This window comes from Microtus oregoni, unplaced genomic scaffold, assembly GCF_018167655.1.
Source record: "Microtus oregoni isolate MIOR12 unplaced genomic scaffold, Mior012 000103F_ref0000194, whole genome shotgun sequence".
Taxonomy (NCBI): domain Eukaryota; kingdom Metazoa; phylum Chordata; class Mammalia; order Rodentia; family Cricetidae; genus Microtus; species Microtus oregoni.
Genome location: NW_024544717.1, coordinates 2,449,355 through 2,476,764, shown reverse-complemented (window position 1 = coordinate 2,476,764; position 27,410 = coordinate 2,449,355). Strand labels below are relative to the sequence as shown.

The window sequence follows — 27,410 nt, the reverse complement described above, 5'->3', positions numbered from 1 at the left end:
GTGGCGCACGCCTTTAATCTCATCACTCGGGAGGCAGAGGCAGGCGGATCTCTGTATGTTCGAGACTAGCCTGGTCTACAGAGCTAGTTCCAGGACAGGCTCCAAATCCACAGAGAAACCCTGTCTCGAAAAAACAAAAAAAAAAACAGTTTCACTAAGCATTCTAATATATGTCAATGGGAATTATTATTATTTAAACCACCACATATGTCTTTTGCTTTTATGTATTTTTATATATTTGTAAGGTGTAAATAATTTTTAAAATATCTCATTTTCATCTTATGTGAATGTGTTTGTTGGTTTTTTTTGTTTGTTTGTTTTTGGTTTTTCAAGACAGGATTTCTCTGTAGCTTTGGAGCCTGTCCTGGAACTAGCTCTTGTAGACCAGGCTGGCCTCGAACTCACAGAGATCCGCCTGCCTCTGACTCCCCATTGCTGGGATTAAAGGTGTGTGCCACCACCGCCCAGTGTGTATGTGAATTTTTGGCTGCACATTTGTATGTATGCCACATGCGTGCATTGCCAGTTGAGTCCAGAAGGAGGTGGGTATTGGTGTTCCTGACACTGGGGTTGTCAGTGCTGGAACTAAATTTGAGTCCTATGCAAGAGCAGTAGGTTCTCTTAACCTCTGAACCACATCACCAGTTTGTAGGTGGGTTTTCCTGTCTCACAGCTGCTCTCAAACACACTGAAGTTTATATTAATTATAAATACTTGGCTGAGAGCTCAGGCTTATGACTAACTAGCTCTTACAACTTAAATTAATACATTTCTATTAATCTATTTATTTCCACATGAGTTGTGGCTTTGCCTGTCCTCCAGTATGTCTTGCTCCCCCTATGTCTCTTAGTAACTCCTGACTCTGCCCTTTCTTCCCATCATTCTCCTAGTTTGGTTGTGCTGCCCATTCCTGCTTGGCTACTGGCCAATCAGCTTTTTATTAAACCAATTCAAGTGACAAATCTTCACAGTGTACAAAAAAGTTATTCCACAGCACTAATCCTGTTATGATTTTTTTAATTTTAAGACTATTTCTTTAGTTATAATTGTCAAGAATGAAATATCTGTATTATAGAGTAGAATCAAGAATAATTTTACTTGTGTTGTTTTCCTCGGTCCATTCTGGATTTTATTTTATTTTTCCGTACGAAGGTGTGTAACAAAGATATAAGCTACCTATATTCAAGTAGTCTCACTCAAAATCCAAGTTATTTAAGTAAATTCCATAATTTATAATTTTTGGCAATATTCTTTCTCCCGAAAATTTCATCCAAACCATTAGTTTTAACTTTGAAAAAAATTATAATTATCTAATGGTATTTTCTCATTAAATTCTATTACAAAAATAATATAGAAGGCTGGGAATAGAGTTCAATAGTGTTGTCCAAAATGTATAAGGCACTGTGTTCAGACCCCAGAACAATACACACCCCTAAAATACCAAACTGTGTTTGTATGCATGTGTATATGAGTATATTTTTCTTCTGAAAGTCATTAAATTAAAGGACGTTCCTGTATATCGCCCATTGTCTCAGCCTTGTCACTCTATTTCCATTGATTTATTCTAGATTATACTAGTTTGTTTTTTCCCATATAAGCAGTACCCTTCTATTTCGATAGATTTTACAATGTTTATTGCATATTTAATTCAAATGTACTACTAGGTACCATACAAGTGTAAAAGGTAGAACTGTATTTCAGTAATCCTAGTGAGTGTTTAGTCACAGAGAAACTGAGGCATGCACGCAAAATGACACAGTGGGAAAAATTTACTATAACTAACATCAAAATGAATGAACTAGTAAACATTATTAGAGTAATCAGTATTGCCTTATAGGTCACAAGTGCTTTAATGAAAAGTTTTGTCTGGGGTCAGCCGTAACATGAGAGAGGAAGGGGTCAGTCTGCATTGGGGCAAAACACCAAATGCTTGAGTATTCTAGGAAAAGCATGCAGATTCTAACGTGTACCCAATAATGGAAATAATAGTGGTACCTTTTATTTTATTAGTATTTTTTTTTTTTGGTTTTTCAAGACAGGGTTTCTCTGTGGCTTTGGAGCCTGTCCTGGAACTAGCTCTGTAGACCAGGCTGGTCTCAAACTCACAGAGATCCGCCTGCCTCTGCCTCCCGAGTGCTGGGATTAAAGGCGTGCGCCACCATCGCCCAGCCTAATAGTGGTACTTTTGTATATAAAAGATAGTTATTTCTAAAACATTGTTAATTTTATGTTCAACTCCAAAGTAATATATAGACTAATATTTGTGAGTGTACTATATGCACCTTCCTCTGAGGGTTAATTTAGGAACTTTAATCTGCATTGTTCAGTCATCACTGTTAGACAGAAGGTTGGGTTTCTCTGTTCCATGTAACTGGAAATCATGGCCATTGAGAAGTGGTGCTCATGGGCGGATTGTGAGTGTGCAGTTTGAGTGAACATATGTATAGCTGAAGCTCTACGTACAGCACAACACAATAGACTTCATTTAAATTTCTTATATTTGAACAAATTTATTGATGAAATCCTTCCTATACTGTGAAAAGTTTACACTCATTTAATGTTTTAGAATCTTTAGAGTGAAGGGCTCTTATTACTCTCCGAGAAAATGAGTAGAATTTTGATTCTTTTTCTTAGAATTTTTTTTAAGTAATTGACTAAAGACTATCTGTGTGATCACAAAGCATAAAACTGAACTTTTCTAAATTGGTTCTATACCAAAGAGTAAAATTTTACTTTACTGGAAAGTTTTGCCTAGATGTGGCTACCCTTTTTCTTAGACTAAATGAGAAATACAATAAAATAGCTGCCGTAACAGAAAAGATTTCTGCTTCATGGAGAATGCTGATGAATCATAAAGTCAATGGATGGTCACTTGGAACATTTGGCTTTTCACAGTTTCTTGGAACGTCGCCTTAAATACTTTTGAAATACAATAAATGTTAAGAAAGACAAACATTTCAGCGTTTCTTGGCATTCTCTTACTTCATTAGTCTTGGGAATGGTGGATCTTATGTGAGTGTTTATATAAAAGGACACTGTTTAGATGTAGTGTAGTGTAAACTACAAGGGGTATTAATGTTGTTTAGTTTCATATCATTTTGTTTTGAACTAAGAGATTCAGTCTGGATTATTTTTATAGTAACATGTAAGAAAAAAACATGTAAGAATTTTGGACATCATTGATTAAACATAAAATTCTACAATAGTGAGATAAAATGAGAATAGTAAGCTAATGTTTATGTTCCTTTAAGACATTAGGTGCACTACTTTAGATTATACACTACATTGATGGTTTTTAAAAGTATGATCCTATAGGTAATCTTTTTAAGCAAATGAAACTGTTTGGATGCTTTCCCAGAGCAATTGGATTGCCCTCCAGGCGAATCTCTTCAATTCGGTCCCGGATGTAACGAGTGTCATTAGCCTTGCAGAATGTATCATCTGTAATTGAAGATATGCTGTTAAACTGAAAAATAAAAGAAAAAATACTCAGAAATCTAAAATCAACCTTTTGTATTTTATACAGTAGGATTACACAGGATATTTTGCCTAAAATGGAATCTTCTTTTAGAGATAATATTTAAAAAATATTAGTCCACTGTGATGACACTCTCTTTTGCAACCTAAACATATTTTTAAGTGTACCGTATTGCTTTGGATTAACAGTCTACTCATTATTTTTCCAAATTGCTTCTGTCCGGTCCTGTTTGGAATATAAATAGAAACATGCAAGCTAAAGAAACTATCCTATTCCAATGTGTTAACTCAAAGTGATACAGTGTGTTTGAATATTCCTTAAAGAGGTGAAAAGAAGTTGAGATTCTTGTGATGCTGAGATATCAACCTTTGCTCCTTTTCACTTTTTTTCACTTTTGCAATGCCCGCTTGATGCTGTCCTGTAAAATGAGATAAAATGTCTCCAAAAGTACATGTCTGCCACTAGTTGGAAAAAGAAACATAAATCAGAAATTGGAGTTTACTACTATTTTGGAGAAAGAAACGTAAATCAGTGGTCTTCAAATCTGTGTTCGGAGTAACTAGGAGATACATAACACCTGTGTCAGTTGCTGGCCGATTGCCCGGGTTGTTTCGCCTCCATTATTCTGTGCTTCTGTCCCTTCCTTCTGCCTCCACCACACTACAGAAAGCTCGAGAGTAATCCTGGGTCCCAGAAGATTTTGGCATAAAGAAATTGAACTTAGAATTTCTTGGATGATAGAAGTGTCTTTCAGGACTTGGAATTATAATAATGAGGTAACTCATAGTGACCACTCTAGAAAACTGCAATATAGGGATAAGACAAAACAACACATGCTTCATACTGTACCTGCAAAGGGAACAGTGTTATCAGACTGAATCGTGGACTTACGGGGTCTCCATAGACTCAGAGGTATCAGAATTGAATTTTAGAATACTCAGCTGCTGGTGGTGAATTGGTTAGTATTTAGAAAACACTGCACATTATGTGTCACAGGTGTGTCAGCAAAGATACTCACCTCTTGAATTTGGCCTGTTAGAACAGACAACACTATTTCTACTAATGTGGTTGTGGTTCCTTTGTATGTTCCAGTTCTGCTTGGTTATTTATGTGCCTGTTGTTTTCTTCATTTTCCTCATTGTGGTCACCATCAAGGGAATCCCCTCTTCTGGGGATGTCAAAGCAAACAAACCCACAAAACACTACATGGGCATCCCATCTTATGTGACCTGTCATGCTCAATGGTTTTGCCTTTAACATGTACCTCAGATCCAAGAGTTTCAGTTATATAGACAGTGAATGCCTAATGCTCACCCCTTCTCACCCCAGTCAGGCAGCCTGAGGAATAAGGAGCAGAATATTGCCATAAATAAAAATTAAAAATGTGAATGCTTGGTGATAGAATGCTTGTCTGCTTTAGGTAAGGCCTTGTAGTCAGTCCTCAACTTTACTTAGACTGGGAGGTGCTGAAAGGTGTATTCTGCTTAAACAGACTTTATACTTCCTAGACCGATCGATCTACTTAGTGTACTCTGGATTGGACCTGCAGTTCTTTTTTTTTTTTTTTTAAATGAGAGTTATTTGTTTATAATGTATACAGTATGCCTGTATGTCTGCCTGCAGGCCAGAAGAGGGCACCAGTTCTCATTTCGAATGATTGTGAGCCAGCCATCTCTCCAGCCCTGGACTTGAAATTCTTATCTAGACATTAAGTGGTCACACTGTTTTGGTGTTATAACCATAACTGACATATAAATAAGTTTCTTAAGTAATAAACATGGCCCCATAGTTAAATAAAGCTAGTTATTGTACAAAGAACAGTTGTACCTGAAGGTGAATTACACGGAGACTTTCTGGTAAATTAGGAGGCACAGATTCCAGATCATTATGGTCCAAATAGAGGAAAGAGAGCTTATTCAGTTTCTATTAAAAGAAAAAAAGTTCAATGTCACTGAGGTCTATGCATTCTTCATATTATTCAAATAATATATACTTTAAAAACAGTATTGATGTAGTATGTTTCAATAGTATCAGCTTCGGAGTGGTACTTTGTTGCTTTGATTGTTATTGGGTTTTGGCCTCATGAATAGGGTTTTTGGTTTTTCAAAAATTATGATATCTAATAGCACTCTATTGAATATTCCACATTTTTCTGACATTTATCTCATCCTGGAATACTCAGCCCTTAATATTTGTCTAGAGGGCAGCTGTGTGTTGACTGATAGTTGAATCCTTCAAGTTTTTTGCAACTCCTGAACTTTCCATAGAAGTTTTACATATTCCTAGAAAAATGGCTACTCCTAAGAGATGGTACTTAACAAGATGCCGTTTCCCAAAGCATTTTGCCAAACATGCAATTTAACATGACATATGTTTTCCCGTGAGGGGTTTATGTTGGAATATTCTTTATAATCAGTAACTCATTACTATGTATGATTGCATGCTATGATTTCAGAATGTAATTTTTCTGTGACGTTACTCCTAATTTTTATATGCATCCTGTGCTACCATGTCATATTTTATGATGGGGGGGGGGGTTACCATGTATCTTAAACTACCCTGAAGCTTACCATCCTCCCTCTTCAGCTTTTCAGATATTAGGATTACATCTACTATGCCCCGCCTGCTGCTTCTTTCCTATGCTATTATTTCAATCTTTTATCTTTTTTTAATCTTCAATATTTTATGTATATATGTGCTTGTGTACATAAACCATAGTGCACATATTCGAAGCTAGAGGACAACGCACAGCATTTGATTTTCTGCTTCCTGTTTGACCTGGGGATTGAACTCAGATTGTCAAACTTGACAGCAAGCACCTTACCTACTGAGCCATCTCCCCACCCCTTAATTCTTTCATAAACATTTTCCCTTTACATCATATGAACATCAACTGTCTTTCCGGGACTGCTTTTATTTGAATTATAGTAACTTGATACTGTACTTAGGGTTATTGCAACCATAAGGTATTAAATAAAGTAGACAAATTTATCATTTTCATGCCAATTTGCACAATATTCTTTTTTAAAATCCAGAATATTTAAATCTACCTTTCTTTGTTTACTCTTTCCTTCCTTCCATCCTTCTTTTTCTGAGATGGGCATGGTTGTCCTACCTTTCCCAGGCTGGCCTTCACCTATTAGTGAAGCAATCTTCTTGCCTTACCTTTCCAAGTAGCTTGGACCACAAGGAATTGCTCTATGTCCTGCTCTAAACATTCTGTCACTGCTAGTTATTCAAAGTCTCCCCTACTTAAATTCATTTCTTTAAATTACAAAATTAAATTTAAAAATGGCGCATGTGTTTTTGTGCACATGTGCATCTGCTTGCAGAGGTCAGACGATAACTCTTGGGAGTCATTTCTCCCCTCCAGGTTGTTGAGGCAGGCTCTTCTTGTGTTTGATGCTGCACCACAGGCTAGGTGGCCCATGAATGTCTATTAATTTTCTTATCTCTTCTTCCCAACTCACTTTAAGAGTTAAAAGATTGGAGATGTGTGATGTGGAACTTGGGTGTTCAGGATTTGCAGGCTAGTGCCTTTACATGCTGAAGCATTTACCTAGCGCACGAGGTATATTTATATTTTGTTTTTAGAAAGTGTGTCTGCTCTGGTTTTATGTTGTTTGTATTTTGAGACATGGCCTTACAGTATAGACCAGGTTGGCCTTAAACTGAAAGTCCTCCTACTTTTAGCCTCTCATGTGTTGGAACTACAGGTATGTGTACCACTATGTCCATCTTCAAGTCTGCTTTGTAAAGTCAGTAAAGAACCCTTAGTTTCTGAATCCCTTATTTAAAAACAAAACCACCAACATTGCTTATGATATCAACAGCAAATCAATCTTTTGGATATTTTTAATAGTATAAAAATCAGCTTTTTCTCCAAATATCTTTGTATTTACATTTACAAACATTGTTCCTGAATCCAGTTCTAATCAACAGAAAAGTGTGAAGCCTTCAGAATACCAAAAATGCTACTACCTGGCCTGACCCCCAAAGGTTACATTGATTCAGCCTTCTTTTCGAGATTTTCTGGTTGAGCAGTATTATCTTATACCACAAAGGGTATAGATGAGTGTGCAAAAGACACTTCCCTGCCCCTGTTAAGGGTTTGCTTCTTTAGATCATCTTGCCATGTTCTGAAAATGCCTTAACCATACGTATTATACAGTTTTATGTAGCTATCAGTTATAAATTTTTAATGATAAATACTGTAAGTACAAAAACAGAAACAAAACTAACAAACCCTATAATGTTGAATATAAAATATAAGGAAAATGTAAGGAAATATAAGGAAATATAAATATAAGGAAAAAAGAAATATTTTTTATTTGTTTTGTTTTTTAAGACAGGGTTTCTCTGTGAAACAGGCTGAACTGGAACTCGCTCTGTAGACCATGATGTCCTCAAACTCACAAGAGACCAGCCTGCCTGTTTCCCGAGTGCTGGGATTAAAGGCCTGTGCCACCACCGACTAGCTAGGAAATATTTTTTAAACAGGCAGTTGTGGATAAATGTCAAACTTGTATAATTACATAAACTAGCGTAAATGAAAATTTCATTAGTTTAGGTTTTTCTATTAGGAATTCTCTTGTGACATTGCCTAAACTGGTCTTCAACTTTAGATCCTCCTGCCTGAGGCTCCTGGGTGGTTGCAATTTCGTGTGTGTGAGATCGTGTCTCTTTTGTTGCTGTGCTTGTTGTTGTTGTTTTTATTTTTGAGACAGTGTCTCACTAGATAGCCTGGCTGACTGGAACTTGCTGTGTAGACCATGCTAGCCTTAAAGGCATAGATCTTCTTTCCTCCATCATGCTCCACCATACCTCACATCTTGCCTTTTGAATAAAGTTGTCTTCTGCCAGCAGTAGCTTGAGCATCTCGTGTTTTTGCCTGAGGTTACCTTCTCTGCCCTGCCTAGGGCTGAGAGTGATTATATCATATTTATGGAAGTTCTGGACTGGGGTGATAACTTTTTTCAATTTTCATGAGCATTTCCATTCTTTTGGAATTATTGATTTATTCTTTGAGGAACACTGCTATATTATCTACCAAAGTTAAATATAAAAGATACCAGTTATTCCTGGTTAATAGGAAGAATACAATTTTTTGAAACAATGAGATAATAGTGTTTACTTTTAAATATAAAAATGTTCCTTTGTATTGACAGAAGACACCCATTTCTATGTCTTTGTATGATACATGTATGGTATACATGTTTTGCTTATTTGATCATGTTTGGTGCTGGGGTGAACTTAGGTCCTCAAGCATGCTAAGCATTCTTTCTACCACGAATTATGCTGCCAGCCCCTCTGCAACACATAAACACACATTAACCCAATGTTCTTTTGTGGAATGTTTGTCTTTTTGTTCCAAGTTCTGAAATATTGATCTGGGTAAATGCCAGCTATAGCTCTCTTCACTTCTTATCTTGTTGAATAGAAATATACCTCAAAAGTAGTAGAGGAGCAGAATGGGAGGAAAATAAGCACCAATTAAAAAATATTATCACTGTGGCAGTGAGATGCCTCCTCTGTCAGCATTCTTGCTACTAAGCTTGATGACCTGCATTCCACGTGTTGGAACTTGATGACCAGAACCCACAAGTGGAAGGAAAAAACAGCTTCCAAAAGTTATCCTTGACCTCTACAGGTATACCTGGTATGTGCACACACACAAAATGAATAAATACCCACAATAAATAAATGTAATAAAAACTTAAAATATCATCACTCACATTGTGTTTTGTCATGCCATGGAATACTTACTTTGAATGTGTTTGCTTTAATCCCTTTACTCTTGATTTTGTTGTACTTAGCATTAAATAAAGTAAGCTTCAGAGGAAGAACTGGAAGTCTTACTAGCTGGTTTTCAGCAAGTGTAAGTTCTTCCAACAGAGAAAGTTTTGAAAAAGTACTATCTTCTATGTCTTCTATCAAATTTCCCGTAAAATCAAGTCTTCTTAAGTTAGCTTGACAGAAATAAATAAAAAATAAGATGTTAGAATCTCATTATGTAGACTGGAGGAAAGTTTCTGTTCAAGGCCCAGGATAGTATTTGCAGTTAGTAACTCAGTCAAATTCATCTTGCAGTATTGGTACTCTAACCTATAGCCTGATACTGTGTAATTCCAGCTGTGCTTTCATGAGGTGCTGGAGATTGAACCTGAGGTATTAATAATATGCTGACCACAATACCTTAGTCCAGTTAAATTTTATTAGAAAGCCAAGAAGCTGATTACTAATGATCCGAGAAAAAGTTAAACATGACTGTTTCAGAACCGTTTCTGTTGAATCATCCAAGGAATGTGGTTGCATTTCATGGGGTATTAGTATTTTAAAAATTTGTTCTCCAGATTTTTTTTAAAGATTGTTAATTATTATGTACACATGTTTATCTGTGTGTGGGTAAGTCATGTGTGAGTGCAGGTGCCTATGAAGTGTCCAGGCAATGGTATCAAATACCCTGGAGCAGGAGTTGCAGGTAGTTGTAAACTGCCTGATATAGGGTTCTGAGGATCAAACAGAGAGAGCAGCAAATGCTCTTAAACACTGAGCCATTTCTCCAGCTTCCTTTCCAGATATTTTTAAATATGTAGCAAGGTTTAAAAGTTATAAATTAGGTCAGGCAGTGGTGGTTGGTGCATGTCTTTAATCCCAGCACTTGAGAGGCAGAGGCAGACAGATCTTTGAATTCAAGGCCAGTCTGGTCTACAAAGTGAGTTCCAGAACAAGGTCCAGAAACCCTGTCTGGGGAAAAAGAAAAAAGGAAGGAAGGAAGGAAGGAAGGAAGGAAGGAAGGAAGGAAAGGTTATAAGTTGAAGAAAAGGAACTTTTCCCATGTAATTCTAGCACATGGGAAATGAGATCCCAAGTAGAACAAAACAATAAAAATAAATAAATACATAAATAAATAAACAATAGAAAAGGAAAATAAAAGCCGCTTGTGTATTTATGGTAAAAGTGGAAAAGTGTCTAGTCAGTTGGAGAAGCTTCCTGGTCATGCTGGTACTATGTACTGCCTAAGATAATGTGTATTTTGAAGTATTGGTCTTAAGATGATACCTATGTTAGATGGAATAGCAAAATCAACAGTAAAGAATGATCACATGGGTGGGAGAGATGGCTCAGAGGTTAAGAGCATTGCCTGCTCTTCCAAAGGTCCTGAGTCCAATTCCCAGCAACCACATGGTGGCTCACAACCATCTGTAATGAGGTCTGGTGCCCTCTTCTGGCCTGCAGGCATACACACAGACAGAATATTGTATAATAAATAAATAAATAAATAAATATTTTTTAAAAAAGGAATGATCACAGAAGTCTGTATAAAAAGAAGATTCTTTTAGTAAGAAAAAGATTGTTTTTTTTGAAGTGTATGTAGTATACGTGAATGCTTCAATAGTGCTGACTTAATATAGCAAGTGAAAAACAGAAATTTGTGCTTTTATATTTTAAACTTACGCATATCTGCAAAATCTTTGGCGGTCAGCTTTTTAATTTTGTTGAATCGTGCATAAAGATAAGCTGATTCCTTTGGCAATGGTGGCACAGCATCAATGTCAACTTCTTCACAGTAGACAGAGCCACTTAAACAGACACACAACAGGCATGTAGGCATTTCTAAGTTAGGAAACAAAATTGTAAGCATGAGCTCATTTGAAAAAATTCATCATCTGATTGTAAAGTTATTGTTATAATGAATTAATGAATGCTGTGATTTGGAAAGGTATGTTACAGAATCATTGGTAAATCAGGAAAGATAGTTGTGATAACCAACTGCTATCTTGTATTGAGCATAATAATTCATCAGAATTTTACATAGTCCATAGTCAACATATTTTATTTACTTATTTTTATTTATTCTTATATTTATTTATTCTTATTGTATGTGTTTGTAAATCTATGGGTGCATACATACCACAGTAGGTTTGTGAAGCTCAGAGAACAACCTGCAGGAGACAGTTCTCTCCTACTGTGTGGATTAAGCTCACATTGTCAGGCTTACCTACTGAGCCATCTTGCTGGCCCCCTTTTTATTTTCTATTTTGCTGTGATTGTCTATTTGCTGACCTCATGGAAGGCTACCTTTCCTCATTTGAATGTTAAAAAAAAAGGGCGGGGCAGTGGTGGCGCACTCCTTTAATCCCAGCACTTGGGAGGCAGAGACAGGCGGATCTCTGTGAGTTTGAGGCCAGCCTGGTCTACAAGAGCTAGTTCCAGGACAGGCTCCAAAGCTACAGAGAAACCCTGCCTCGAAAAACAATGAATAAATAAATAAACAAACAAACAAATAAATGGAGTCTACAGTGCAGAATTTAAGAATTGATTTATCAAGTTTGATGTTTTTCAAGTTTGATGTGTTGAAAACATTTTTCAAATAGATGACAATAGTTATTGACTTTAGAAATCCCAAGTGAGAGGAACAAACCATTAACTTGAAAATCAGTCATTGCTGGAGTTTTATGATCCTACCTTGGAATGTCTCACTTAGAATGTCTCACTTGGGCTCTTATTTAGATATCCAGAGTGCTTCCTTGGTTGGTCATCCCCTCTCCACTTCTCTTACCTTCAATGCATGAACTTTTAAATTTAAGATGGCAATCTTAGGAGTCATTACAGTGCTATCCTTTGTTTGTTCTGGAAATTTAAACTTTTTTTTTTTTTGGTTTTGGTTTTTCTAGACAGGGTTTCTCTGTGGTTTTGGAGCCTGTCCTGGAACTAGCTCTTGTAGACGAGGCTGGTCTCGAACTCACAGAGATCCGCCTGCCTCTGCCTCCCAAGTGCTGGGATTAAAGGCGTGCGCCACCACCACCCGGCTGAAATTTAAACTTTTTAAAAGAAATCTGAACATTTTGAATTAACTTTTTAAATATTTATTATTTTATGCGTATGAATGTTTTACTTGTATGCATGTATGTGCACCACACATGTTTGGTGCCTAAAAAGATCAGAAGGACTTCAAACCCCTCTAGGTACTGCAATTACACATATTTGTAAGCCACCATGTGGGTGCTGGCAATTGAATCTGGGTCCCTTTGGAAGAGAAACTTGTGCTCTTAATCACTGAGTCTTCTCTCCAGACCCTAGAGTTAACTTTTAAATATGATATCAGGAATAAGCAAGATTCTTTATTCTGTTGGTGTTTTCAATATTACTTTTGGAAACTTTATTTTTCTTAATTGAATTACCAACACATTGCCAGCAACTACTTGGCCATATAATAAAAGCCTGGTATAGTACTCTAATATGTTCTTTTAGTTGTCTTACCATTATTTATTGGGGGGGGGGGATGTACCATGGCATGTTTATGGAGGTCAGAGAACACCTAGGAGGAGCCATTTTTTTCCTTCCAGGATAAGTTGCAGGGATAGGACATAGGCTCTCAAGCTTGTTGGGAAGTACTAATCCAGAACATTGATCCTCCATTGATCATTTTATTTTATTTTTATTTTATTTTATTTTTTTGTTTTTTCAGACAGGGTTTCTCTGTAGCTTTGGAGCCTGTCCTGGAACTAGCTCTTGTAGACCAGGCTGACCTCGAACTCACAGAAATCCACCTGCCTCTTCCTCCCGGGTGCCGGGATTAAAAGTGTGCTCCATACTGCCTGGCTTGCTGGGTTATTCTAACAGCAGCATTGTGTATCTTGCATCTGCAGGATCTCTTGTTAATAATTTCCTTTGTGTTTAATTTAGTCTCACCTTTTCCTTCATATCTAACACCCACCTCCATATACATATGCACATTCACACTATATAGCCTAGGATATAAAATAAGCTGTCCCATCTAGATTTGTGTAAGTAGTCTATAGTGTTTACGTGATAAATCACCTAATGTATAGTATAAAACGCAATGTAGCCCTGTGTCTGTTTTGCAGTACTTTAAAAAAGATTTTGTGTGTATTATATTTGCATACACACACATGTGACTACAGAAGTGGAGATCAGATGACAAATTGGGGTGTTGGTTATCTTCCTCCATTACACGGATCCTGAGAATCAAATTCAGGTTATTAGACTTGGTGTTGGTGCATTTCCTGCTGAACCATCTCACTAGCCCAATTTTTGTCTTTAAGCAATGCATGACTGCTTCTGATTTGCTTTTCTTTAACTTCAAGGTTTATAATCGAAATACTACATTTAAGATTTAGTTGCATTAGATTTTTATTTTCTTTACTATGTTATGAATTCACAATATAATTAACTGTTTTAATGCTTATATTTCTATTGTTTTTATAAGTTTGTCTTTACTGACTTTATTTACATGTGGTTTTTTGCTTATATGAAACAATATTCTGAAAATTAAGACTACATAAAAATTATATACTCACAACTAGAACTTTATCACATCCCAATTCTCCCTCACTTCTACTCATGATTTCACTTATTTCCTTGATGTAACTGGCCTTAAATTTCCAAATTTAATCCAGAGCCTCACGCATATTAGGCAAGTGCTCTACCACTTAGCCAAATCTTTAATCCTTCTCAGTTTTTAGAAAATTCCCTCTTCTGTGTTTCTTTTAACATAAATTAACATCTGTATGTAAGCTGTTTAATAAAAAAGTATTTTTATTAAAATTTTCTTTTATAAAATCATATATATATGCATATATATACATATACATACATATATTGGGTTTTTTTTTTTTTTTTGGTTTTTCGAGACAGGGTTTCTCTGTGGCTTTGGAGCCTGTCCTGGAACTAGCTCTGTAGACCAGGGTGGTCTCGAACTCACGGAGATCCGCCTGCCTCTGCCTCCCGAGTGCTGGGATTAAAGCCGTGCGCCACCATCGCCCGGCCATATATTGGTTTTTCAAGACAGGGTTTTTCTGTAGCTTTGAAGACTGTCCTGGAACTAGTTTATGTAGACCAGACTGGCCTCGAACTCAGAGATCTGCCTGCCTTTGCCTCCCGAGTGCTGGGATTAAAGGTGTGTGCCACCACCGCCCGGCTATAAAATGATATTTTTTTATATGAAGGCAACATGTTAGAAATAGTCTGTTATGGTTTCCTTTTTTTGCATACTTGTATTCTGGACATCACTCCATGTTCTTATAGGTCTTCTTCACTTTTTTGTTCTTTTATTTTGCTTTATTTTATTTATTTATTTTTTTTAGATAGTCTGGCTGGCTTGAAATGCTGTATAATCAAATATGAGCTTGAATTTATGATCCCCTTACTTTTACATTTCATATTTCTGAAATTGCAAGGATTTACTACTGTGAACAGTAGTGGATGCTGGGGATCAAACCCAAGGTTTCCTGAATGTTAAGGTAGCACTTTATTAGCTGAGCTACAGCCCTAGCCTTTCCTTGTTCTTTTTATAACAGCATTGTATTCCTTGGGGGTGGCTGTGCCATCATTCTTTCATTGTTTGGGCTGTTGAGTTATTTGTAGTATTTTGTAATTGCCAATAGTACTTTAGTGTTTTACATTTGTATTTTTTATTTTGGATATGGGTCTTCAGAGTAAAATTTATAAAATGCGTTGAAAAGTAAATATAGGGCTTAGGATGTAGCTCAGTAGCAGTGCTTTCCTTTGCACACGATTGGCCTTGATTTTGATCTCAAGCATTGCTCGCCCCCTAAAAAAAGTAACAAGTAAATCTATTTTAGTTTGTTAGATACTGTCACATTCCTGTCTAGAAGTGTTGTATTAATTCACATTTCTTCTTGCAGTATATTCAAATATTTGTTATTATACAATCTTGATCATGTTATATGTTGATAATTTGTCTTCAATTTTTAAAATCAGGTTAAGGATGGAATTTCAGTGTAATTTTCATTTTTATTTTTTTTAAATATTTATTTATTATGTATACAATATTCTGCAGGCCAGAAGAGGGCACCAGACCTCATTACAGATGGTTGTGAGCCACCATGTGGTTGCTGGGAATTGAACTCAGGACCTTTGGAAGGGCAGGCAATGCTCTTAACCGCTGAGCCAGACCCCTCATTTTTATTTTTTAACTAAAAGTGAGATTGAACATCTTTTCATGTATTTAGTGTCACTTTAAAGTCATTTTGTTAATAGTCTTCCAAATATATTCTTATAAAAAATTAAAAATATTGTTTATTTTTCTGTTTTGTGTATATTTGCATGAACAATGGTTCTTGCTATGATGTAAAAGTTTTTTCTTGGGGCTGGAGAGATGACTCAGTCAGTGGTTAAGAGCACTGACTGCTCTTCCAGAGGACCCGAGTTCAGTGCCCAGGACCCACATGGCATCTCGCAACTGTCTGTAACTCCAGTTCCAGGGGATCCAAAACCCATGGCAAAACACTAATGTACATAAAATAAAATTGAAAAAAAAGTTTTTTATTTTCTGTAGTTTTATGAAGTAATTTTTAAAATGTTTTTTGTTGAAATTTCTGGGTTTTGAGCCATCCCACTCCCAAACTGTCTGCTACTACTTGTAAGACTTTGTCTTGTATGTTTGTTTGTTTGTTTGTTTGGTTGGTTGGTTTTTCGAGACAGGGTTTCTCTGCAGTTTGGAGCCTCTCCTAGAACTAGCTCTTCTACACCAGGCTGGCCTCAAACTCATAGAGATCCACCTGCCTCTGCCTCCTGAGTGCTGGGATTAAAGGTGTGTGCCACCACCACCCAGCTTGTTTATTTGTTTTTTAAGATTCTTTTCATTTTTTACGTACATTGAGTTTTGCTTGAATGTATGTCTGTGTGAGGGTGCCAGATCCCTTGGAACTGGAGTTACAGGCAGTTGTGAACTGCCATGTGGGTGCTGGGAATTGAACCTGTTTCCTTTCGAAGAACAGCCAGTGCTTTTAACTGCTGAGCCATCACTCCAGTCCCATCTTGTTTGTTTAGATCCTTGGTCATGGTTATGTTTATTTTTCTTTTTATGAAAATGGATCTAATTTATCTCCCTCCAAATGGCTATCTAGTTCTCCTACACTCAATTATTTAAAATTTTCTGCCTCAGTGGTTGAGTGCTTGAGTACTTTTTCTTGCTTTAATTATATACTAAATGTCTTTGTGTTTCTGTTTGTGTCTACTCTTTGATTCTGTGTCCACAGTCTTTGTTCTTCTGCTAGTATCCCCAACATGTTAAATGTGTTTTGTATGGCACTGTTCAGTGTTTCCACAACTGTACTCTCGTTGTTCCTTTATGTATCTATAAGCATTTTAGAATCCACTTCCCTAGCATTATTGAAAATTTAGTAATTTTAGTGGGGTTGTCTTTTTTTTCTGAATTTAGAAAATAATGATATTTTATGATAATGAGGCATTCTTTCCAAGAAAAGGAGTCTTTTCAATTATTTAAGTCCATTTTTACTAAAATACTTGCCAGACTTTGAGGATGTGTTTTCTGTTTTAGTTCATTTTAACTTTATTTTACAAGACAGGAACTGGTGTGGGTGGATTTTTTTCATGCTTTCATGTGAAACCATGTTATGTTATTTAACAAGAATAAATCAAATATAAGAACTGTACAGTATGGCTTGTAGCTTGTTCTTTTGCAGTAATATTCCTGTTATTTTAATTGAAGCAGACATTGTAGATATTTATATAGAGTCATGTTTCTCTACTTTGCATTTCCTTGCTTCCTGCTTTCTAAAGTGCTATTCATTGAATTTAAGGCTTCGCACAGTATGCCACCACATCCCTGGGTTCCCCAAGTGTCTTGAAGATAATAATTGATTGTATTATATTGGTTGTAAGTCTATTGGTTGTACTTAAAAAATAACCTTTAATTCTTTCTTGAATTGATTTGTTTTTGTGGCAAGGCCTGTTATGTACTCTTTGCTAACCTGAAACTTGCTACATAAACAGACTGACTTAGAACTCATTGAGGTCTGTCTATTTTGCCTCCAAAATGCTGGGATTAATAAATCCACCATGCCAGGCTTTTGAATTTATTTTTTATGTGAACAAAAATAAACGTTTTCTAAATGGATAGGTTTAGACAAATTGCTGAATGTTCTTGAATGTTTTCTAGTCCACAGTTTTCCCTCACAGTGTACAATGGTAGATAATGAGCACGTCTGATGTAGCCATAATGACTTTACCATTGAAGAGGAAATTTCAGTATATATGCCTTGAGACAACTTTTGATTACAACAAGGAATAAAATGTCTTTGTATGTATCTTTTAAAAGATGCTTTTCAAAAATAGTAGATGGCCAGCTGGTGTTGGTGCCAGCACTCGGGAGGCAGAGGCAGGCAGATCTCTGAGTTCGAGCCCAGCCTGGTCTACAAGAGCTTGTTTCAGGACAACTAGGGCTATTACACAGAGAAACCCTGTCTTCAGAAAACAAAATAAAAAGACAAAACTACTAGATGATAGATTGTTCATACTTACCATCATTTTCTTTCTTGGTGGGTAATGATGGTACAACCTCATCTTTTTGTAACTGGGGACTTTTTTCATCAGGAATTATCATGGTTTCCTTTTCCTATTGTAAAATTAGAAATTTGTTATCAGGTGTAATAAGACAGGAATCTGCCTGTAAACTGGAAGGATCTCAAGCATTCCTCATAGTCATTGGTAAATGTATTTCATCAAAATTTTGTTTTATATGTGTATGTCTGTATATATAAGTATGTATATATGTATTCATGTTATATGTATGTGACATACATATTAAACAAAGGACAACTTGTAGAAGTTAGTTCTCTCCACTATATGGGCCTAGGGGTTTTATGGCTGCAAGAGACTGTATGTGACAAGCTATCTCAGCCCTCCATTAAGATTTTATACATAATTCCATTTCATTATTCATTAAATTACACTGTCATTACTCTAGGTAGGATGGATATGCACTCCTGAGTAAGAGAATCAGCTTTTTTTGTTTTCATGGACTGAACTCAATATTTGATAAATATTTAATATATTGAATTTCTAGGTGTGAGGTTAGGAGATAGTTCTCTGAATGTGAATGAAAGTTTTTCATATGTGGAACTATTCTTTATCATTCTTTATATGAACTGATTTCCTCTTCTCGGTGTCAATCTTTCTGAGCAACAGCATAGCTGTAGAACATAAAGTACTGAATAAATTCTTCTGGCATCCTGCCTTGGCCTTAGGATGGATCCTTTTATCCTGCTTCTTTACCTGATCAGGCCATTGGTATAGGCTGTTAACACTGTATAACTGGGGATTGTCATCTCATCTCTGTCCTCTTTCCAGAGAATGTGTTTTCTGCTAGTAGACTATAATTTATTATATGGGTACTATTCCCTCTACCTCCCCGCTTGCTCCATGTTTTCTCTGTGGGCTCCTGACCTTGCCGTTAACCCTCATTTTCCCATCTGTGCACTGCCTAAACATCACTCTACCCCATTGAGTTCTCCACTTCACACAAATATTGGCCCACACGTTTATATTGATGGAAAACTGCTTAAAGCTCCATGTAGTTAAGCAGAAAGCTCTAAGGTTTAAGGAATTTTGAAAGTATCTTGCAGTTAGTTGATAGACTCAGATCATTCCAGTAAGACAATAGGTTATAACCTTTTTGGTTTTGTTTGATTTTTAATTTGAAACTGTTGATACAGAAATTTGTCTGTTTTGTCATAACCGTAGGTAGAAATAATACTAGCATCTTAACTCATTCCTTTGGAAAAAAGAAACTGTAGCATTAACATTAGCTCATTGTGAGTTAGGAGGGGAAAGCATTTGGACTGGTTAATCTTAAAATCTTAACTCTCTGATTTGTGGTAAAAAAGAACTTTTAAAGCAATGAATATTATTAAGTATCTGACTCTAATTTTCCAGTGTATGTGTGCATCACACACAGTGGGCAGCATATAGTTTTATGCTATGTTAACTTCCTCTCCTCCCAGTATTTCTGTATACCCAGAAAAAAACTACAAGTAATTGCTTTGCTTTGAAGGTTGTATCATTGTGGTATAAAAACCATAACTCAGTGGCATGTCATTACAGATCTTTGGTATAAATCAGTAGAGTCTAAACTTAAATGTGGTTAAAAACAAATCCCTATAATAATTGTAGTTTTTTACTTGTTGGTATTCTATGTAATTGGCATGCATAACCAATAAATATTTTTATGTTTACTTCCTTGGACTGTATTTTTCTGAATTCTGTAAACATAAGCTGATAATTTATCTTTTCTTAATTTTTTTTGAGGCAATATAACATGCAGCTATAGGATATTATGCAGCATTATTTAGCATAAATTGCTGCTATCAGAGTCTTAATGTTTTAAATTTTAATTTTTTATTTCTCTAGCTACTTTTTGTTTACCATTTGGTACTACTTGTTAATTGAAGAATCAAGTATATCTGAAAAATACAATTATTTTAAATATTAAAATGCCTTTCTCCTTTCCTTATCAAATATTGAAATTAAGGGAAGATATGCATTTAAATGAGTATCATTTTAGAATATAAATTTAAAGTAGAAATAAAATACCTTAGTATTTTTTCCATGCAGGTGTTTATCTTCATAGTCCTGGCTAAATTTTGTTTCTTCCAAATGATCTGTTCCATACTCATAGTTAATATGTGAGTCGAGTTGAGTTTGTGGTGCTGGCTGTGTCAGAGGCACCAGCAGTAGCAGGAGAAGTGTAGAATGCACAGTCTTCATTTCAGCAAACTCACAGCGACTGGAAGTAACTAGTGACCTGATAGCTGTGGAACAAAAGCTCTTTTTTTCCCCCCTGGAAATAAAACTGCAGACTATCGAAGCAATATTTAAAAGCTTGGAGAATATTTTGGCACTGTGTATGCAGTAGGGGATAGAGAACAACTATTTAACCCTTAGCGGTTCTTAATTAGATACTAACAGTTTTTTATGTGCCAGTGAAGATTCTGAAAAATTCAGAAAGTAGTTTTATTTCTTACCTATCAAGAAATTTAAGAATTATTGCTAGGTTTACTAACAATCGAATGCCTTGAATAGGGGTATTTGTATGCAGTCAAAGTCTTCTTGGGATACCTGCAATATAAATGGTTAACACAAAGATCCATGATCCTGTGTCATGTGGAGTTAAAAATATCATATTTCAACATTGCTGCTTTAAAGGAACTCTTGATCCATATTGAGGTAAAAGAAGCAGTCTGAGGCAAGGATTAAAACTTAAACCTTAAGTTTAACATCATAAAAAGTAGACAGTAACACTTTTAAGTGGTGTATAATAAAAGTTTCTCTAGTTTTGTAAATGTAGCGGGTTATCTTGTTTAATTAGTAATCTTGCCTTTTAAAGCTTAAACTATGAACAGTGCAGCAGTACCACTGCAGACTAGGGTCACATAAACTTTAAGGGAGGAACTTTGGAGAATGTCCTGGAAAGATTCTTTGAGGTTCACCAGTGATCTTTAACTGCTGAGTACACGTTTCAGACAGCTTTTAAGTACACACAGTCGCTGAGAGGTGCTGATGCTGCACTGCAGATGCCAGTCTGTCAGATAGCCAGGATTTGAAATCTCAAAATAAAATGGGTTTGTAACTTCCAGTTCTTATTTACATCAATGTTAAAGTTATAAAATGATATGAAAGTATTGCTGAAAATTAATTATTCAAGGAAAATTAAACACTACAAATGACTTTACATTTATTAAGACTTTTAGAATCACACTTTAACACACAGTATTTAAATTAATATGTGAGAAACAAGCCTACCGTAGTCACTGGTTGAAGTCCTGTGTGGTTTTCTTCAATAGGTGCTCATGCCTGTGCATTAGTCCCAAGTGGGAGGGTGAAGGAGCAACGCTGTGGAATGGTTTCCAACTGCTGAATAAAGTTTCAGGGCCCAACAGCTTAAATTCCATGTGGTGGAATCCAACAGCAGATCCCATGTGGTGCATATCTTTGCCAGCATTCCTCCTCTGGGGTGAAATGCAGGGTGTTGTATGAGAGAATGTGCTGAAGATGTTTGAAACTGCGGCACCAGGGCTGGCTGCTGCAGCACACTGGAGTCCCGATCTCTTTTACCTTGTATATTAAGCACTAATCTTTTAGCGAATATTAGTTTATAGAAATGATATATTTTTTAAATCATACTTTTGTTTCTGTGCTTTTCTGGTATATAAAACACTTTTGAAAAATGGACCACCAAACCAGTCTTTGTTGTTAATTCAATGAAAACTAAGGATTTTGTTCTCCTACTATAATTAGCACATTAGAAATTTATATGTAAAGTAAGTTTTAACCCAAATTATTTTTAAGTTTTGTCCTTTAGTTTTTAATTCCTTTATTTTAGTTCATAAGAGTGGGAAAACAGCCAGACATTGTGGTCTACACCTTTAATACCAACGCTTGTGAGGCAGAGGCAGGCGGATGGATATCTGTGAATTCGAGGCTGGCCGGTCTACCCAGTGAGAGTAGTACTCTGTTCTGTACTAAGTTCCACAATCCAAGATAGCCAGAGTTACATAGTGAGATGCTTGTTGCAAAACAAAACAAACAAACAAAAAAAGGAGTGTGGAAATAGTTTTTAAAAATAAGTTTGATTTTATAAATTTGTAATAGCAAAAATTTTTACTGAATGAAACTTTATATTAAATTTAATTTTGAAAAACTAAAGTAGAGGCTGATGAGTTTAGTGGTCCACACCTTTAATCCCAGCGCTTGGGAGGTAGAGGCAGGAAGATCTCTGTTAGTTTGTTCTATACTGCAAGTTCCAGGCCAACGAGAGCTATATAATGAAACTGTGTCTTAAAAAAACAGAACTATAAAGTAATAGTGTAGATACGATCCAGGCATCTTTAAAGGGACCTACCTAGGCCCTCTGAATGTGGGTGACAGATGTGTAACTTTGTCTTTTTGTAGGCCCCCTGTCAGTGGGACCAGGATTTATCCCTGGTGCATGAACTGGCTTTTTGGAGCCCATTCCCTATGGTGGAATATTGTACTCAGCCTCCATATAGGGGGGAGAGGATTGGTCCTGCCTCAACTTGATATGCCAGATTTTGTTGACTCCCCATGGGAGGCTTAAGGCTCTCTCTCAGAGGAGTGGATAGAGGCAGGGGGAAGTGGGAGGAGGGGGGAAATGTAGTTAATATGTAAAATGAATTTAACATTTAAAGACTTAACCTAAAGAAAAACTTGCTGGGCATATTCTTTTTTTTTTCTTTTTTCTTTTTTTAAATATTTATTTATTTACTTACTATGTATACAGTGTTCTGTCTGTGTGTATGCCTGCAGGCCAGAAGAGGGCACCAGACCTCATTACAGATGGTTGTGAGCCACCATGTGGTTGCCGGGAATTGAACTCAGGATCTTTGGAAGAGCAGGCAATGCTCTTAACCACTGAGCCATCTCTCCAGCCCCTGGGCATATTCTTGTAATCACACACTTGAGAATAAGAGACGGTAGGAAGAAAAGTTCAGGGCTAGATTGGACTACATAGCAAAGCCCTTGTCTAAAAAACAAAGTACTTTTATTTTTATTATTCTTTAATGCTTTTAATAGTTAATGTCACAATTCATTTTTTCCCAAAGCAAAATGTGGATAAATATTTAAAATAGAGCATGAATGTTAGAGATGGCTCAGTACTTAGACTACTTACTGTTCTTACAGAAGAGCTGAGTTCAATTCTCTAAAAGAAGTAAGAACGCACTGAAGAAAGTTCAGCCAGTAGTTGTGGCTTAAGCAGGGCAGAGTTCCACATAAAAACCAGGCATGGAGATGCTATAACAGAGTCTAGAGTATGCCTGTGGTTGAATCTACTCTTCAGGTGACTAGTTCTCTATCCTATGTCGTGTAAAAAAATGGTCTTTCTGGCCAAGCTAACCTACCCCTAAAACTATTGTATGTTGCCAGTCCCACCAAAAACAAAGACAAAACTTTAGAGAATGACATAATCTCTTCTCTCTCCTCTCCTTCCCCTCTCTTTTGGTTTTTTGAGACAGGGTTTCTCTGTAGCTTTGGAGTCTGTCCTGGAACTAGCTCTATGTAGATCAGGGTGGCCTCAGGCCCACAAGAGATCTGCCTGCCTCTGCCTCCATAGTGGTGGATTAAAGGCATGTGCCATTACCACCTGGCTAAGTTCAACCTCTCTTTAAGGAAAGTTAAAGTTCTTGTATATAGTTCCCTATAGAACTGTTTGAAACTGGGGTTGTTTTCCATTTCAGAAAGAAATACTACATTCTGGTAGAAAATTTCTTTATTTTCACTGTTAAACATGAAAGCTTCCAAATGCTTTAGATAAGATATTCATCTAGTAAGAATATACTCTAGAACATTCATTTAGGTAACTCTGCTGTGCTACCCTTGGAGCCTTATAGGGGCTTTATTTTTTCAAGGGTGCTTCATCAGCCAGGTGCTTCCTCCTAATTGTTTCTCAGCAGTAAGCAATTAAAATGTGTTGAATGGAGCTGAGTTTTCAGGTTAGCATGAAGTTCAGTTCATAGACTGTTTGCATAATATTCAGGAAGCCCTGAGTTCCATTACCAGCTATGCATAAAACAGGCATTGTGTAACCCCAGCACTTGTGAAATAGAGGCAGAAGGATCAGGACTTCAGGGTCATTCACAGCTACAGGGTGAGTTCTAAGCCAGCTGAACTATTTGAGACCCTGCTTTTAAAAACAGATGCCGGCACACTGTGTGCGTGTGTGTGTTTGTGTGTGTGTTGGCCAAGGCAGGCAGATCTCTTTAAGTTTCTGCCAAAGTTCTCATAGTGAGACCTTTTCTCAGAAAAAAAAAAAAAGCTGGGGTTGCGGAGACAAGAAATTAAGCATAAGAAGCAAGGTAGGGAAGGAGGAAGAGAGAAAATGTACACAGAAACCATAACCTATCTAGTGGGTTGTTATTTTCTCCATCTTCAACATCATCAACTGACTTCATAGGAAACTGATTTAAAGTCAGAGTACTTGTGAGACTTCTTAAAACTTTGGTTCCCTTGGTATGACCTCACCCGATTTTGGGAAAGTTCGATACCTGAGGAGACCAGAAGAGAGGGTCAGACGCCCTGGAATTGGAGTTAAGGTCATGAACTTCCATGTGGGTGCTGGGAATTGAACATGGATCATCTGGAAGAGTAGCAAGTGTTTTTAACCATCGACCCACCTCTCCAGGCCCAAGGAGGCACAGTCCATTGACCAATCATGGGAGAACCTGTCTTTAATCCCTACACTGAGAGGCAGAGCCAGGCAGGTTGCAGGTTTGTTGTTTGTTTAATTCTAGGCTAGCCTGGGCTACACAACAAGAGTTTATCTCTAGAATAAAAACAAAACAAAAGCCTTAAGAAGGGGGCTGGAGAGATGGCTCAGTGGTTAAGAGCATTGCCTGCTCTTCCAAAGGTCCTGAGTTCAATTCCCGGCAACCACATGGTGGCTCACAACCATCTGGAATGAGGTCTGGTGCCCTCTTCTGGCCTGCAGACATACACACAGACAGAATATTGTATACATAATAAATAAATAAATATTAAAAAAAAAAAAGCCTTAAGAAAACTAAAGGCTAACCATCACCTAGTTTGCACTGTAGCTATTAGATACGTGAGCAAACATTTGGCAGCTGGAGAGATGGCTTAGCAGTTAAGAGCACTTGCTGCTTTTCCAGAGGACCTAAATTGGGATTCTAACACCCAACTTGGGCAGATCACCACCACCTGGGACTCCAAGTCCCTCTTTAGACTACCTCAGGCACCTGCACATATGTGGCAGACACTCGGATGTTATAAGTATAAACAAAAAGAAATTATTTTTAAAAACCGAGCCTAGGAGAACTCCTGAGTTGCCAGATACTTAAAACTTTTTAGAATCCACCGGGCTGAGGTAGCACACGCTTTTAATCCCAGCACTCGGGAGGCAGAGGCGGCAGGTGGATCTCTGTGAGTTCAAGGCCGGCCTGGTCTACAGAGTGAGTCCCAGGACAGATTTCAAAGCTACAGAGAAACCCTGCCTCGAAAAAGAAAAAAAGGAAAAAAAAAATTAGACTCGGACCTTATAGCAAGCATGTCTTCTTAACTCTCATGTGTTTACGTGAACATAGATCTTTTGTTCCCTTGAAAGACATGATAGTGTAAGTGCCTAATAGACTAAAGGGGAAGAAGATTATGTGAGGACACGTTGGTGCTTTTTTAAAAAGGTATTTTATCTTTGTGTATAGTGTATTCACAACCTGAGCACTTACAGTGAAGAAAGATGTGTGCGTGACATCTTGCTACTTATACCAGTGCTTGGTCTACTAAATAGTTACTTAAACTAGGCATGAGATTCTTTATATTCATCTCAGAAACTTGGAGCTTTATATGTTATGATCTAATTTTGTTTCCAGCTGCTCTTTTACTTATTTCCAAGATTTAGATGGAAAATGCATTTTGAATCAGGAAACCAGGATTTTAGTTCCAGCCGCCCTTGGGGAGAGAGTAATTCTTTATAACACAAACAAGTTTAAAAAGAGATGAGGATTTTTTTTTTCTGCTTTCTTCCCTCCTGGAACTGGCTAAATGTGTTATGTGATCTGCATGCATCTGTATTTCAGCTTAGTAGTCCCTAAATTGAGGAATAAGTTAAAAATCTGTGCTTTAGGTGATACATGCAGGCTAGATGTTTTCCAACAGTACTATTGTGAGCATATTATTTTTTTCTGAAGGATCCTTTTTATTTTCTTTCTAAAAGCAACTGTGTTTATTTTGTTGACTAATCTTGGGTTCTTTGGTTTGGTGTGCATACTTGTCAGTCCTTACAAGTGGTTTAGCCTTTTTTGTAATCTAATCAAACACCCACCTTCCAGTGTGAAGAACAGATTCTCGTGGTTTCTGTTCCTTTCATAAACACCAAGATGATTCTCTGTGTCTGATGCATACATAGGAGTCTTTCTGAGGAAAAGCAATTAGTTTTTTATTTGCTTTATGTTTACTAGGAAATCCTTAGGTTGGTTTGAGTTCACTGTGGCACTTTTGAATAATACTAAAAAGATTGTAGACCTACATCCTCAGAGGTTTGAACATGAGGGATTTTGTGACAATTTACTTACATTTATTAAGAGGTTTTTTTAAAATTTTGTCCACAGAAAGAAATGAAGAAATAATCTCTAGACATAATAAAATTGAGAATTTTTACTTTTTAACTGTGCAAGTGTTCAAGTAATTACTACTTTTTTACATTGATCTACATTAGTCTCTACTTCCACTGGTTAGTTCCTGCTACATCACAGGATCACTTCTTCCTGAAGTCTCAGCTGCTTAACCAGGTCCAGGCCAGAAATTAGTTATTGTGACCATGGTTACCTGGTTTATCATCTCTGACTTTTTATAATTTTGTTTGCTTATGCCTTGGGTTAGAACAAGTTGCATGATTTTTTAAAATACTTTGTTACACTAATTCCCATTCAGTTCTTCCACCTTCTTAAAGTGTACAAATTCAATCATTTTAGTATTTTCAAGTTGTTACATAATAATCATCACAATAATTTTAGAAAATTTTATTACTTATAAAGGAAACCCCGTCATCAGTTCTATTTTGAGACAGGGTCTAGCCCATGCAAGTCTCAAACTTGCTATATATGGGAGAATCTCAAACTCCTGAACTTCCTGCATCCACCCTCCACTCTCAAGTGCCGAGATTACACAGCTTTGGGACACCATACCCAGCTACTGTTTTTCTCATTTGTACTCATGAATAATGCTGCTATGGATGGTCTTGAGCAAACTTTGGTATGAACCTGTGTTTAGTTCTTTTGAGCATATGCCTAGAAGTAGACATGCTGATTCATACCTAACTGGAGCTTTCTAAATAACTACAGTATTTTTTTATCAGCTGTGTGTGAGGGTACCAGTCTTTCTATCTTCTCACCAATATTTGTTATTTGCCTGTCTTTTGTTTGCTGCCATTGTAATGAGAAAAAGGTAATCTTTTAATTGTGGTTTTTATTTGCATTTCCTTAGTGGATCTTTTTAAATTTTAAAATGATGGAAGCAGAAAAATTGTCTGATCTTGCTTATCTCTTAGCACTCACAGTATCATTTTTTGTCATAATAAATAATTGAATTTGTAATTTTATTTTGAAACATT

At 36.6% G+C, this 27,410-nt stretch overlaps 2 protein-coding genes across 3 annotated transcripts in view; one reads left to right on the top strand and one right to left on the bottom strand.

Moving 5' to 3' along the window:
* Nucleotides 1-27,410, top strand: part of LOC121443260 (centromere protein P-like) — a 191,543-nt gene that overhangs the window by 38,013 nt on the left and 126,120 nt on the right. The gene's annotated exons all lie outside the window — the stretch shown is intronic.
* LOC121443259 (mimecan) lies at nt 1,643-21,174 on the bottom strand. 2 transcript variants are annotated; one of them, XM_041644951.1, is made up of 7 exons: nt 21,071-21,174; nt 19,862-20,079; nt 17,792-17,885; nt 10,937-11,095; nt 9,245-9,447; nt 5,306-5,401; nt 1,643-3,466 (listed from the first exon to the last, which is right to left on the bottom strand). In XM_041644951.1, the coding sequence occupies exons 2-7, from the start codon at nt 20,033-20,035 to the stop codon at nt 3,296-3,298; spliced, it is 897 nt and encodes a 298-aa protein (XP_041500885.1). In that variant the 5' UTR covers nt 20,036-20,079; nt 21,071-21,174; the 3' UTR covers nt 1,643-3,295. The 2 variants fall into 2 exon arrangements, with proteins under 2 accessions (XP_041500885.1, XP_041500886.1); XM_041644952.1 differs by having other exon boundaries at nt 3,317-3,441.

Bases quoted from the DNA above. Each gene is read 5' to 3' on its own strand.
- LOC121443259 (XM_041644951.1), bottom strand. From the start codon at position 20,035: ATGAAGACTGTGCATTCTACACTTCTCCTGCTACTGCTGGTGCCTCTG. The intron at 17,886-19,861 runs GTATTTTATTTC...ATTTTACAATAG, and splicing joins TGCATGGAAAAAATACTAAG to GAAAAGGAAACCATGATAAT. The intron at 11,096-17,791 runs GTAAGTATGAAC...TTCCTAACTTAG, and splicing joins CACCAAGAAAGAAAATGATG to AAATGCCTACATGCCTGTTG.